The 15,033-nt window shown below is 42.2% G+C and overlaps 1 protein-coding gene across 6 annotated transcripts in view; it reads left to right on the forward strand.

The window, feature by feature from the left end:
* Positions 1-14,540, forward strand: part of KIF13A (kinesin family member 13A) — a 234,457-nt gene extending 219,917 nt beyond the window's left edge. For 3 of the 6 annotated variants that reach the window (XM_053603552.1, XM_053603554.1, XM_053603555.1), the window contains 3 exons: positions 942-1,093; positions 9,083-9,874; positions 14,043-14,540. In XM_053603552.1, coding sequence (XP_053459527.1) covers positions 942-1,093; positions 9,083-9,874; positions 14,043-14,063 — 965 coding nt within the window. In that variant the 3' untranslated portion in view covers positions 14,064-14,540. Of the gene's footprint in view, positions 1-941; positions 1,094-1,579; positions 1,685-2,030; positions 2,073-9,082; positions 9,875-14,042 lie in introns of all 6 variants that reach the window. The other 3 variants (XM_053603550.1, XM_053603551.1, XM_053603553.1) reach the window with 2 other exon arrangements.
* The last annotated feature ends 493 nt before the right edge of the window (positions 14,541-15,033 follow it).

Here is a 15,033-nt window from a genome sequence, read left to right on the forward strand (position 1 = left end):
ACGTAGACTCCCAGTGCTTTGACAGGAACAGCATTTTGGGTTAAATAAATCAACTGTTACCTTACATTTTACCTACTAAGTTGTACCAGTGAATTGTGAAGTGTGAAGGAGCCATAAAAAGGTAAGAAGTGAGTACAAGCCAGAATTGTCCTTGTTAGTCATGTGAAACAGAGTGGCCTGAGAATAAAAGGGGCTTCCAAGAAAATCTGTACAGGATTCATTGAGTATTTACTGAGCATCTACTTGGTATTTTAAAATAAAATTATAGAAATAAGAAATGCAGCAAATAAGCATTAAATGATTAGTGCCAAAATGCACATATGGATAATAATAATAAGGGTCTGAGAATTCTGTTTCGGCATCCGTAGCTCAAGCAGCTAAGGCGCCAGCCACATACACCAGAGCTGGGGGGTTTGAATCCAGCCAGGGCCTGCCAAACAGTGATAACTACAACCAAAACATAGCTGGGCATTGTGGCAGGCACCTGTAGTCCCAGCTACTTGGGAGGCTGAGACAAGAGAATCGCTTAAGCCCAAGCATTGGAGGTTGCTGTGAGCTGTGACTCCAGGGCACTCTACCCAGGGCAATAGCTTGAGGCTCTGTCTCAAAAAAAAAAAAAAAAAGGTCTGAGAATTCAGAGAAATGGAAAATCAGCATGAATTGAAATTGGTCTGATAAGTGTTCCTTAAGCTGGATCTTGAAAAGAGGGTAGAAAATTTGGTTTCTCGTTTCTTTGACACTGACCATCCCCTTGGTAACTACTTGTGATTGCATAAGTTTATCTCTGTTCTTGCGCACATCTCTTTGAATGCTTAGCCAGATATTAGCCTGTGAATGTCATTGTTCTACCAGATATTTCCACGGCTAGGTCATTGCCTCACTTCCTCTGTGTTGGATAAAGCTTTCTATATCTGTAAACTCACGTCTTTTTTCTTCCCCAGGCTGTACGTCAGAGAATCCTCATGCCTTAACCGTCAGCCCTTTTAAAGCATTCTCTCCTCAGCCGCCAAAGTTTTTCAAACCCCTCATGCCTGTAAGAGAGGAGCATAAGAAGAGGATAGCCCTTGAAGCAAGGCCTCTTCTAAGCCAGGAGGTAAATGCTGCCTTGTCCATACTGCACAGGATAGAACAGAGTCATGTTGCAACTTGCATTAACAAGTGGGATGCCGCATGTGGACGTGCATGGTCACCACGCCATGGATCCTGTGCTCAAACACTCTTTCTCAAGCATGCAGGGTCATGGTAGAATTTCTTGGTTGTTGTTGCTGTAATTTGATTTCTTTGTGTTTATGGTTTTTCAAAGTACTTTTTTATCTTTTAAGTGAGACAGCTATGTTTTCTTGGTGTTTTGAAAATATTAAATTTTCTATCTATTTTTTTGATAGAACTAATTATGTTTTTTTGCAATAGAATCTGTGTACTCCTGTCACAGTCTTCCAGTGGTTTAACTCTGGCTGCAGAATTACTCACCTGTGATAAAAGTGTTAGCACTGCTTTTCTAACTTGCACGTACTTGATATGTATTTCGGCCGTCATCGTCTTTTGTATGTGATGCATCTGTGTGTCTTAACCTTTGCAGAGCATGCCTCCACCTCAGGCACATAACCCTGGCTGCATTGTACCCTCGGGAAGCAATGGCAGCAGCATGCCAGTAGAACACAATAGCAAACCTGAGAAGAAGATTGTAAGTTCTGGAACCCCATTTCTGTCCTACTACCTGGTGGTGGGTTTAAGGCCCTTTCGCAGACAATCACCCAAATGCTAGGAGAAATTAAGATATGTATGGGGTCTTTGCTTTTAAAAGAAATTTGCTCATTGATAATGAAATTTTACATGAATATGACCATAACCTGTGCTCTTAAGTGTTCATTCTCTTTTGCTTTATTTATTTATTTTTTATTTAGGATAAGTTTGCTTAGAAAAAGGGGGGAAATGCACTTCTAATATTCTGGTCTTAATGAAAAATGTAACAAGTATATTACTTTAACTAATAGTCAAATCTTTCTAATGTCCCTATACATGTTGCCCAGATTCTGAAGTTAACCTACCTAGAAGAATTGCATTTACTTGGAGTAAGTCATCATGCATTTAGCTGTGGATGTGTTTGAAAGCTTTTTTGTGTTGCCTGATACTGTTGCCAAGATGATTCTGTAGTTTGAGCTGCTCTACAGTCCATCAGCACCCATTATCATCATCTTGATATCGAGGGTGGCTTTTGTTAATTAGCTGGCAAAATGTTAATTAGCTGACCCTTTGGTGTCAGCCTTGTTTTCGAATTTATGTCTCAATTTATAAAAAACAACCTGTATAGTCTCAAGCCTGGAGAGAATTCTCTAATTTGGTGTCTCAGCTTTTGCTCTCCTGTGGCTCCCTGGGCTTTTAAAAGGTAAATCCCGCTTGGGAGGAGAGGGGGCTGCTTGCTACGTATGTCTGCATATAACCTGCTTTGTTGGGCAGAATGCAGGAAGTCTCATTTTCCAGCAACACCACATTAGAGCCATTCCAAAGGCTCCTTGGTGTGAGATCTTTGAACAGTTCCATAATAGGCTGCTAATGTACCCTGTGTGAAAACTAGCTGCAACTGAATCCAGATGTGCACCTGCATGCTTGGGGTGCTAGTGAATCCTAGGAATGAGCTTCACATTTCTTAACGTGATGAAAGAAGAAAACTACCATTTCCCCTTCGTTCTCTTTCCTTCTTCCTCTCCTCTGCCTCTAGGTTCTTCCTGTCCCTCTATCCCAAAGCACTGTCCTTGTTCCTGATGGAAAAGAATCTTCACGCCCTGTAGCTCCGTCATCTCTCGTAATCTTAATGCTGCTGAGTCACTTCCTAACCACCCCCTGCTCAATTAATAAGCGTTGCAGGTGGGCTAAAAAAGCTCAGATGACTAGTTTGTTACCCCTTCAAAGTTTCTGACTCTGTGTGTAAGATTGGGTCTGTTTATTGATATGACACTTACTTCTGTGGTGCACAGGCACTCAATTTAAACCCATCCTAGCAATATGTTTGGTTTGGTACAACACCATCAACACACTGCTGAGTGACCCTTCTGAGCTGCCAGGCAGGTTGTTTCACAGTTCACAGAGCTTGCCTCATAGCTATTTTCTCACTTTCCTCTTAATATTTTAAAATAAAACCCATCTCAGGATTTTCAGCTAGCAAAGGTTGAATGGAACCAGATTCTCTTGCCCCAGAAAGTCTCCAAAATCAGTTAAGAGTAGACCCTATGTGCCTCTGAAGTAAATAGGATTTGATGGTACTGTTTTTCTCTCCGGGGTCTACTTTAAAGAGCTGCCTCTACTTTCCTTAGAAAACTGGCTCGCTGAGCACACTTCAGCTCTGAAGCTGTGGGACTGTGTAATTTATTCCAGATAGGAGTTTTTCAGGATGTTCTGGTGGAGTTTAAGTTCATTGCTTGTTTTGCCTGAGGTTTTAGTTTCTCTTTGAGAAACTTTATTTCCTCTACTAATGGATTTAAACTGTTTTCTTTCCTTGTGCCTAACTCTCTTTTCTATTCCACTTTTGAAAAATCAGAATGATTCAGTGATTCATACTCGTCACGAGAGGTTAAAATCATTATTGAGAAGTAATATCAAGATACTCTTCCTGTTATTTTTTAATCCACCTAATTACCAGAGTAGCTTTGATAATTTCACTTAAAATACAGTAAATATGGCTATGCTTGATTCTGAAAGTAAGATTGGGTCTGTTTATTGATATGACACTTACTTCTGTGGGGCACAGGCACAGAGTTTTGTCTGATCGGTTTGGGAACATACACTGATGTACTTCATGTCGAGTACAGATAAGATAAAGGCGATAATATGCCTTTGGAATCTGTCTTTTTACATCACGAAGCATAACCCAGTATTCACACTGCCCCTCTCTTAGGTCTTACACAGACAGTATGTGGTTTATTCCTCATGTTTCACAGAAGAAGAAACAAAGGTCTAGAATTTTTGAGCATCTTGCTCAAGGTCTTGCAGTTAATGAGAGCCTAAGATGAGAGAGCCCCGTCCTTCGGCACAACTGGAGGGACTGCAGGGACTCCATGTGCGCCCCAAGACGGAGCGGTTCCAGTTCTCGGTGCTGCTGCTCTCCTGACAGGGCTGCCCACCCCTCAGTACCCTGGACAGAAGTGCTGGGAACCTTGTTGATACAGTTCTGAAAACAGAGACCATCTCTCTGGTGGACTTCACAGACCCGATTATAGTGGGAATGGAAATTGCATTAGTCAAGTGAAACTCCTTGCAAAGAGTCACTGTTTTTATGTAGGTTTTGATCCCTTTTTTAAATCAAGGTGTTTTATCTATAGGTAAATATCAGCTGCATAAGTTAAATCACAAAAATCAAATCATGAAGAGTATAGCTATAGAGAAGCTTGAGACCCTGACTCCCTGCTCCACTTTTAGGTAGGGTTTTCATTCTTTTTGTCTTTCAGACGTTGTAGGAAGGTGCTTAGTTTAATATTCTTTAAAATACAACAATAAATAGTATTTCCAGCATAAAAAGTCTATCTAGCCAAACTCCCTCAACATACACTTTAAGCCACTTAAGTCCTTCCTTTCCTCTTTGAACATAACTACTCAATAACCTTTCAGCTTCTTTTTAAATGTTGGGAAATGTTTAATCTCTACTCTGCTTTAATTTTTCTGGAATAAGTTATCTCTGCTACTTTAGCCTTTTCCTTTGGGTTTTGGGGTCATTTTCTCCCACTTAAGTACATAACTGTGAACAGTACTCTCTACTGGAACTTAATCTCTTGAAGTTTTGTAGACCGTTAAGTTGTACTAATATCATTCTACTCCTTTAGGAGTAATTTTTTATCTTTGTAAGTTTAATAAATATATACTTATTTCTACTGATTAAACTCATAATTACATATTTTCTTCAGCAAAAATGATATTTCAGGTTAACAAGCCTTTCCTCATTCATTTTTTGGGGGGGGCAGAATCTCACTTTGTTTCCCTCTGTAGAGTACGGTGGCATCAGAGCTCACAGCAACCTCAAACTCTTGGGCTCAAGTGATTCTCTTGCCTCAGCCTCTCAAGTAGCTGGGACTACAGGCACCTGCCACGATGCCCCGCTGTTTTTTAGAGATGGAGCCTTGCTCTTGCTCAGGCTGGTCTCAAACTCCTGAGCTCAAGTAATCCACTTGCCTCAGCCTCCCAGAGTGCTAGGATTACAGGCATGAGCTACTGTGCTCAGCCTCTCATTCTTGAGAAGAAATAAATTCAGGCATAAAAAGGGCTCCAAGACTGGGCACAGTGGTGGCTCAGGCCTATAATCCTAGCACTCTGAGAGGCCAAGGCAGATAGATCACTTGAGCTCAAGAGTTCAAGACCAGCCTGAGCAAGAGTAAGACACCCCCTCCACCGTCTCTACTAAAAACAAACATTAAACAAAATAGCTGGGTATTGTGGTGGGTGCCTATAGTCCCAGCTACTTGGGAGGCTGACACAAGAGGAACTCTTGAGCCTAAGAGTTTGAGGTTGCTGTGAGCTATGACACCATACCACTCTACCCAAGGTGACAAAAAGGGGCGGGAGGCATCTTACTAACTGCTTATAGCAAATAACTTTTCAGTAATTAATTGTGTCAGGTACTTTGGACTTGGAGAATTACGTTTCTTTGCCAGCTTAAATCAAAAGGAAATATAAGAGATACATTTGAAATTCAGTTTTGAATCTAACATGACAAGTAGAAAATCTAGAAAATATAGGCAAAGGTTATTGTTTGAGATGATTCTGTCTAGTCTTTGTTTCACTACCAACATCCTTCTCAAGCCAATAAAAGAACGTGCCACCCACCTCCTTTTTAATCGTACTTCTTAATTTAGAATGCAGCTAAAGATAAAATGAGATTAGTGTCATCAGAAATTTTGTTTTGCTAATTTTAGGAACTTTATCAGTAGTAGTATCTGATATTCACCTTTGATTAATAGCCCAAGAATTAAGATTACTGATTCCTTTAAATATTTTTGTACAAATACATTTTCAAAACTCGGTTATAAAAACTAAATTTTTAAAACTAAGAATCATCAAAGAGAGTATTAAACTAATTTTGAAGTGTTCATCATTTTGAGATATGAAAGAAAATATTACTATAAAATTCAACAGGTGAAATTTAGGTTCATTTGTGAACAAGCATTTATCATACCTAAAGATATCTCCTTCTCCCACCCCTCAGATTAAGTGCTATCTTAATGAGAAAGGCTGATGTTTGGGTTCTAGGACTTTTTTTTTTTTAGATGTTGTCTCACTCTATCTCCCAGGCTAAAGTGCAGTGGCATAGCTCACAGCAACCTCAAACTCCCGCACTCAAGCAATCCTCCTTCCCCAGCCTCCTGAGTAGCTGGGACTATAGGTGCATGCTACCCACCTGGCTAATTTTTCTATTTCTCATAGAGATAGGGATCTCATTGTTATTCAGACTGTTCTTGAACTCCTGTCCTCAAATGATCCTCCTGCCTTGACCTCCTAGGATTATAGGCATGAGCCACTGGGCTCAGCCAAGTCTCAGGTCTTTACTATCACCAAGATACAACTGTACAGATGTTTCAATTACCTTGTTAAGCCAGATTACCAATGAGAAAAGGCTATTTTTGAGGTTTCTAAGTTCCACTTCGAATGAAAATTTTATCCACCCATGCAGAGTCCAGCTGAGATTGCTCTAAGAGGAAGGACTCAAAGTTGTTAACTCCTTGAGGGAGGGACCATACCTATTTCTTGCTTACCATTGGTGTTCCCAAGTCCATTGGACAATGGCTAGCACATAGTGGGTACTCAATTTAAATTTGTTGAATGAAAGTCAAATTTTATAGATGCTAAAAAAAATTTGGTCTAATGTGGCTCGGCACCTGTAGCTCAACAGCTAGGGCACCAGCCACATGCACAAGGGCTGGCAGGTTCAAACCTGGCTCCGGCCTGCCAAACAACAATGACAACTACAACAACAGCAAAAGAAAAATAGCTGGGCATTGTGGTGGGCACCTGTAGTCCCAGCTACTCGGGAGGATGAGGCAAGAGAATCGCTTATGCCCAAGAGTTTGAGGTTGCTATGAGCTGTGACACCGTGGCACTCTACAGAGGGCAACATAATGAGACTCTCTCAGAAAAAAAAAAAGGTTGGTCTTATAGAAGTATAGTCAGAAGATACTAGGGGTTGGGTAAGAAGAGGGTTGGAAGAGATTAGTTAAAGGATACAAGATTACAGCTAAATAGGAGTACCTCTAGTGTTGTATAGCACTGTAGGGTGGCTATAGTTAATACAGAGAGTGCCAAAACAATGTAAGCACATCTTAAGGAAGAAAAAAGCTGTACTAAAATTGTGATGATATATAACAATAACGGTTTTGTTATCTTGTATATTGTATCTTGTGTCTGTTGTCATTATTACCCTCTATATTATATAGTTTCAGATAGCCAGAGGAGGATATTGAGTCTTCCCAACACAAAGAAATGATAAACATTTGAGATGATGGATATGCTAATTACCCTAATCTGATCACCATATATTGTATAAATCAAAACATCACTGTGTACCCGGTAATCATATACAATTATTATGTGTCAATTTAAATTTCTTTTAATAAGGCTGGGGGCAGTGGATTATGCCTGTAATCCTTGAGCTCTGGGAGGCCAAGGTGGGTGGATCATCTGAGCTCAGGAGTTCCAGACCAACCTGAGCAAGACCTAGTCTCTCCTAAAAATAGAAAAATTAGCTGGGCGTTGTAGTGAGTGCATGTAGTCCCAGCTACTTGGGAGGCTAAGGAAGAGGAGAGCTGAAATCCAGGAGTTTGAGGTTGCTGTGAGCTATGATGACACGGCACTCTACCCAGGGTGGCTACAGAGTGAGACTCTGTCTCAAAAAAAAAAAAATTGAAAATTGTTATTTTTTAATAAAATAAAAAGGAAGTCGCATTTCAAAAGGAATATTCACCATTTCCTTGGATGTTTATGAGGTCACTAAATTGCATACCATTATTTTTAACGTAAATTAACCACAATTTTCTACAAATATAAAAGAATAATTCATTTGGAGAGAGATTAAACAATTGATGCCATCCACTATTTCATGTATTTACTAAGCTTTATAAACAGAGTTCAAAACACTATTTGATTTGATTTCATTTTCTTTTTCAAACTGAGTGTCAGTCTGTCACCCTGGGTAGAGTGCCATGGCATCATAGCTCACAGCAACCTCAAACTCCTGGGCTCAAGTGATCCTCTTGCCTCAACCTCCAAGTAGCTGGGACTACATGTGTCCACCACTACACCTGGCTAATTTTTCTATTTTTAGTAGAGAAGGGAGTGTCAGTCTTACTCAGGCTGGTCTGCAACTCCTGAGTTCAGGCAATCCACCTGCCTCGGCCTCCCAGAGTGCTAGGATTACATGCATGAGCCACCATGCCTGGCCCAAGATTTTCAGTTAAGCCCCACTCTGTCATTCTGATCTTCTTGCCAATTCCTCTACCCACACTTCTCAAAACCCTAGAAAACTGTAATTGTTAGTATTATACAGCCATATGATGTGTTGACATTGTGTTCTTGCCCTTTTGCTGTTGGGATCTTCGTTTTACTGCCCTTTCCCCCATTACATAGCTCAGAAACTTTTTACACATTACCTTAACTACCTGCACTTTGCTTCCCAAGGTGAAAATCATAAGAGCAAGTGGTGTGGTCTTCTGTTTCTGCTGTCCCTCTGTTCATTTTAATGAGAAAAGAGAAAATATTGCACCTGAAGACTAAGGTTGAGTAGCTAATAAACAATCCCCAGCACTTCGGTTCCATTCTTTCTCTTAAACCAAAGAAGGAAACATTTCTAATTAACAGGGAGTAAACATGAAAGAAATAAATGTCCTTTATATCAGGTATGAAGGGATTTAAATTCACAAGTCTCTGAAAATACTGATACACCTATTTCTACAATAGGCAACAGGATTTGACCAAACCCAGAAAGCAAGACAAAAAACAGAGAAGACATGAATGTGAATACCTTTAATAGTAAAGTATTTAAAACTTGTCTCAAAAATACAGTTGATACAGGAGCTAATGATGGACTTTTGCTTCATTTTTACAGGACTCTGAGGAAGAAGAAAATGAGCTGGAAGTTATTAACAGGAAGCTAATAAACTCTCAGCCTTATGTCCCTGTGGAGTTCGCTGACTTCAGTGTTTACAATGCCAGCTTGGAGAACAGGGAATGGTTTAATTCTAAAGTAGATTTGACAAACTTACGGGTCTTGGAGAAAGAAGTGTCCCGTAGCCCTACCACCAGCAGTATTACCAGTGGCTACTTTTCCCACAGTGCCTCCAACGCCACGCTGTCTGACATGGCGGTCCCTTCCAGTGACAGCTCTGATCAGCTGGCCATCCAGGCAAAGGACGCAGACTCCACTGAACACCCTGGACCATCCCTGGGACAGGATTTCAGACCATCCTCAAACAGAGAGCTGACAGAGGTAGAAAGAGGCTTGGTAAAGGACAAGATAATCATGGTGCCATTCAAAGAAAACAGTGCCTTAGCTAAAGGGAGCACATCATCCCAGAGCATTCCTGAGAAAAACTCCAAAATGCTGTGCAGGACTGGGTCATGTTCAGAACTAAACGCCTGCCCCAGCAAAAGTGGCCAGCCGGCCAAAGAATTCTGCCCCGGGGAGGTGACGGTAGAACACACCACTAACATCCTTGAGGACCATTCTTTCACGGAGTTTATGGGGGTGTCTGATGGAAAAGATTTTGATGGTTTGACAGATTCTTCTTCTGGAGAGCTTTCAAGTAGGAAGAACGTGCCGAATAAAATGGACAGCAAGAGTGTCTCAGATGGGCCCCAGGACCCTGGCCAGCTGCATTACAAGTTAGAGGATGACAAGGTAATAAATGTAAGAGGCAGCCTTTGGGTTCTCTGCTGTCCATGAGCCTGTATAATTGTACACCAATCCCAGAGGCCCTTAGCCACAATCACTTAGTAGGAAAGATTCATTCAGATGTTTCCCTTTCATTCTTTTTTTTTTTGAGACAAATTCTCACTCTATTGCCCTACATAGAGTGCCGTGGAGTCCTAGCTCACAGTAACCTCAAACTCTTGGACTTCAGCATCCCCTGGCCTCAGCTTCCCAAGTAGCGGGGACTACAGGCACCCACCTCTATGTCCAGCTAGTTTTTCTATTTTTAGTAGACATGGGGTCTCGCTCTTGCTCAGGCTGGTCTCAAACTCCTGAGCTCGAGGGATCCGCCCACCTTGGTCTCCCAGAGTGCTAGAATCACAGGCATGAGCCCGGCCTCATTCAGATGGCTCTGACAGGGAAGATGAGCCCACCGTCCTGCCTGCTCACTCTCTGTGGGAGAGTAAGTCTGCTTTGGGAAAAGAGCGGGACCATACATAGAACCAGTAGATTTTTTTACTTGGCATATAGGTTGGCGTTGAATTCAGTGTTCAGATGGATGAGGATCAGTCAAGTTTATATTCATCCCCTGAGATGGTTCGTTACTGGTTATCCCAAAATATTCTGGTAACGTCTACCATATTCCATCAATTGTTGGAGTGCTTTGAGTATTAAGTGCTTCGTTATTTTATGTATCATTGAGAAAGAAAATACAAGTCATATTGGATCAGAAGGAATAAGAAGAAAGAGAAGATTAGCGATTGTTAGACATATGCCAATTTCAAAGATGGTAAAATGTGGCAAGAGGCTAGGTCCAGGGTGTCATGCATTTTGAGACCACCCTGAGCAAGAGCTGGACCCTATCTCTACTAAAAGTAGAAAAATTAACTAACTGGGCATTGTAGCAGGTGTTTATACATCTAGGTACTCAGGAGACTGAGGCAGGAAGATCATGTGAACCCAGGAGTTTGAGGTTGTTGTAAGCTAGGCTGATGCCAGGGCACTCTAGCCTGGGCGATGGAGTGAGATTCTGTTTTAAAAAAGAAAAAAGAGGGCAGCGCCTGTGGCTCAGTGAGTAGGGCGCCAGCCCCATATGCCGAGGGTGGCGGGTTCAGACCCAGCACCGGCCAAACTGCAACAAAAAAATAGCCGGGCGTTGTGGCGGGCGCCTGTAGTCCCAGCTGCTCAGGAGGCTGAGGCAGGAGAATCGCTTAAGCCCAAGAGTTAGAGGTTGCTGTGAGCCGTGTGACACCACGGCACTCTACCCAAGGGCCGTACAGTGAGACTCTGTCTCTACAAAAACAAAAAAAAAAGAAAAAAGAAAAGGGCAGCACCTGTGGCTCAAAGGAGTAGGGTGCCAGCCCCATATGCCAGAGGTGGCGGGTTCAAACCCAGCCCCTACAAAAAACTGCCAAAAAAAAAAAAAGAAGAAAAAAACATATGTCACAGAATTGGTAAAATACAGTAATTTGGTTATAGATGAAAAAATGCTTTGGGGAAGTATAGGTGAATTCCTCAAGCAATTAAATGTTGGGCTTTAGAAGTAACTCAGGTTGGTTTTTTGGGGTTTTTTTTGTTTGTTTGTTTTGTAGAGACAGAGTCTCACCACTGTACTGCCCTCGGTAGAGTGCCGTGGCGTCACACGGCTCACAGCAACCTCTAACTCTTGGGCTTACGCGATTCTCTTGCCTCAGCCTCCCGAGCAGCTGGGACTACAGGCGTCCGCCACACGCCCAGCTATTTTTTTGTTGCAGTTTGGCCGGGGCTGGGTTTGAACCCGCCACCCTTGGCATATGGGGCCGGCGCCCTACTCACTGAGCCACAGGTGCCGCCGGTTTGTTTTTGTTTTTGTTTTTTTTTTAATTTTTTTTTTTTTTTTAGAGACAGAGTCTCACTTTATCACCCTTAGTAGAGTGCCATGGTGTCACAGCTCACAGCAATCTCCAACTCTTGGACTTAGGCCATTCTCTTGCCTCAGCCTCCCGAGTAGCTGGGACTACAGGTGCCCACCACAACACCTGGATATTTTTTGTTGCAGTTTGGCTGAGGTCAGGTTTAAACCCACCACCCTTAGTATATGGGGCCAGCATGCTACTTCCTGAGCCACAGGTGCCGCCCCTTAGGTTGGTTTTAAAACTGGTAAATTTAATTTGAAACAAAATAGAGTCTTGCTAATATTCCTAAGGAAAACAGGAAGTTCTATGAATATAATTCACTTCTGAGCATTCTCTTTCTAAGCACCTCATTTCTTCCCATTCACATTCCTTTTCTTGGTCCCACAATGGTGCAAGAGTGATGGGAGACCCATAGCTTATTAGCAAAATAAAGAACAGACAGAACTAGACAGAGGCTTGGTGAAGGATAGGGTGATCATGGTGCCACTCAGTCTCTTTGTTGTGCAGAGAAAGTTACTCCAGTGTGATGGCTCTTACCCTGCTTTCCATACTGGTTCTTAAAATGTCAGTTTGTGTGGTCATTGGTATGGCATACACACTAATAAGCTGCCAGAGCCTAAACGGTGATCTCTTACAAGAAGAAAAAGACTCCTTTCCCCAACATAGGAATAATAATAATCACTCACCACTGCTCTTGCAAGCAAAATATGCAACTTACTTTATACTGATTGAAGCAGATTCTACATGGCTGGTCTGTATATCAGCTTTTCAGGCCTTGTTCAAGAAAGCTATGTTAAGGCCTCTTTAATTCTTCACCCTAAAAATTAGATTTGTTTCTCAAACTCACTAGGAGCAATGTGTTGGTGGGCCTCTAAAAAGCTCAAATTCCCAGGCGTCACCACCCTCCACCCCTGTGATTTTGCTTCATAGGAAGTGGAGCAGGGTAAACGTTTTCACAAACCCTTTCTCCCCACCCTGTAGAGGTGGGGAGTGTCTGAGGGCCTGAGAAGAGGGAAGAAGAGCAACAAATAAGAAAAGTTTATTTCAAAAGTTTTCAGAATAGTGTGTCCCTGCCAATTTACAAAAAAAGTTTGTTGCAGCAAGATGATGGGATTATGGGGTTTTTTTTTTCCTTTAAAAAAATTTGCAGCTGGGCGGCGCCTGTGGCTCAGTGAGTAGGGCGCCGGCCCCATATGCCGAGGGTGGCGGGTTCAAACCCAGCCCCGGCCAAACTGCAACAAAAAATAGCCGGGTGTTGTGGCGGGCGCCTGTAGTCCCAGCTGCTAGGGAGGCTGAAGCAAAAGAATCACGTAAGCCCAAGAGTTAGAGGTTGCTGTGAGCCGTGTGACGCCACGGCACTCTACCTAGAGTGGTACAGTGAGACTCTTATCTCTACAAAAAAAAAAAAAAAAAAATTTGCAGCTTGGCGCCTATAGTTGAAGTGGCTAAGGTGCCAGCCACAAACACCAGAGCTGGCGGGTTCGAATCCAGCCTGGGCCTGCCAAACAACAATGACAACTACAAACAAAAAATAGCTAGGCATTGTGGCGGGTGCCTATAGTCCCAGCTACTTGGGAGGCTGAGGCAAGAGAATTGCTTAAGCCCAGGAGTTGGAGGTTGCTGTGAGCTGTGATGCCATGGCACTTTACCCAGGGGGACAGCTTGAGGCTCTGTCTCAAAAAAAAAAAAATTTTTTTTTACATTATTGTTTTTGTTTTGTTGGTTTTATAAGTTGTTTTGACATGCCTGTCATCCGAGCACTTTGGGAGGCCACAGTGGAAGGGTCACTTGAGCCTAGTAGTTCTAGGCAGAAGTGAGCCATGGTCGTACCACTGCACTGCAGTCCTAATGACAGACCAATACTCTGTCTGTAAAATTTAAAAAATAATAGTAATATGTTGTTTTGCAGTATTAAATTTTAATTGTGAGACCTTTCTAAGTACTAAAGTTTGGCTGTTACTCTAACTGTAAAGTAACTCAGAATATGGGTGCAGAAATAACCTTATGGTTTTGGAGGTTTTTTTTTTTTTTACTTTAACTTTCGGTGTTACTGTCACTATTTTCCTCGAAAATTCATCTTGGGGCTTGTATAGTAGGAATTCCAGCACTGGATTCCATAATAAACCCAATCTTCTAGATAGCTTTAGGAAGAGGTCCTTCTTGCGGTGGGTGTGATCTGGGCTAAGGGTGGGTACTATTGGGCGGGGAGTGGGCAGGTGGGCATGATGAGAAGCTTGAGCTCACCAGCCTCTGCATTCCAGGGAGGCATGACCCCACGGTGAAAGGCAGCAAGCACTTCCTCCTCAGGCCACCTTGGGAAAGCACCAGCCCATCTTTAAAACATGCTGCGGCCCAGCTGAACCTCAGACCAGAAGCTGGAGAAGCCAAGCCATGCACTTCCTGGGCCACCTCCTTTCCCTTCCCCAGCGGGAGAAGGGGCACTTTGTCACTTGGGTGAATCAGCAGCCTTTGCTTTTTTCGTAAAGCAAGAGAACTGTAAATGCTGGATTAACTAAGTGGCAGTATTTTCATTTGCACTTATTACTACACACCTCCACTGTGTAGAAACCTCTGTAGATTCAGACAGACTTTATTCTTGTACAATTTTAATCAATTCTTACTGTAGGATCTGGAGTCAATGCTCTAATTTGTTTTTTTATAAATAATATATATTATGTATATGAAATGTGTATAGTATGTCTGTTCAGAGACAGACATGGCTGCACACTAAAATGTAGATAATGGTGATTTGTAGAAAATCATAAAGGTACTGGACTTCGTTACAAAGCAACTTGGACGATCTCTTCTACATGAGCAGATGAAAAATACTTTATTGCCTAAGAATGAGCTTGCAAATCCCTCTTTGCTGAAAAGGTTACAGAATACTGTTCTTTATAACCAAAGAACTTACATAAGACTGAACGTTTTTGCTGTCTACTCTTGTTTTGTGTGAACGTGTGTGTTTGTAAGAAGTTTGGTGCCATACTTTCCTTGTGCTGCCTGTCTTTTGTTTCACAAGCACACTGAGCAATCTCACAGCTACATTCTGTGGTCTTCCACCTGGTCCACCACCTACTGACTTGACAGTGTATTATAACGTGTTGACAGTGACCACAGCTCTGAATCCGGAGTTTCCCATACCTTGGTTCAGCCCAGCTGGGCAGGTAGAAATCAGAGAGCAGTGTTACTGTCAGAAAACACAAGGACAACCATGGGTTGGGTTTGGGAGGGGTGGGATGGGAGGGGTGTTGC

This window comes from Nycticebus coucang, chromosome 9 (genome assembly GCF_027406575.1).
Source record: "Nycticebus coucang isolate mNycCou1 chromosome 9, mNycCou1.pri, whole genome shotgun sequence".
NCBI classification, from domain to species: Eukaryota; Metazoa; Chordata; class Mammalia; order Primates; family Lorisidae; genus Nycticebus; species Nycticebus coucang.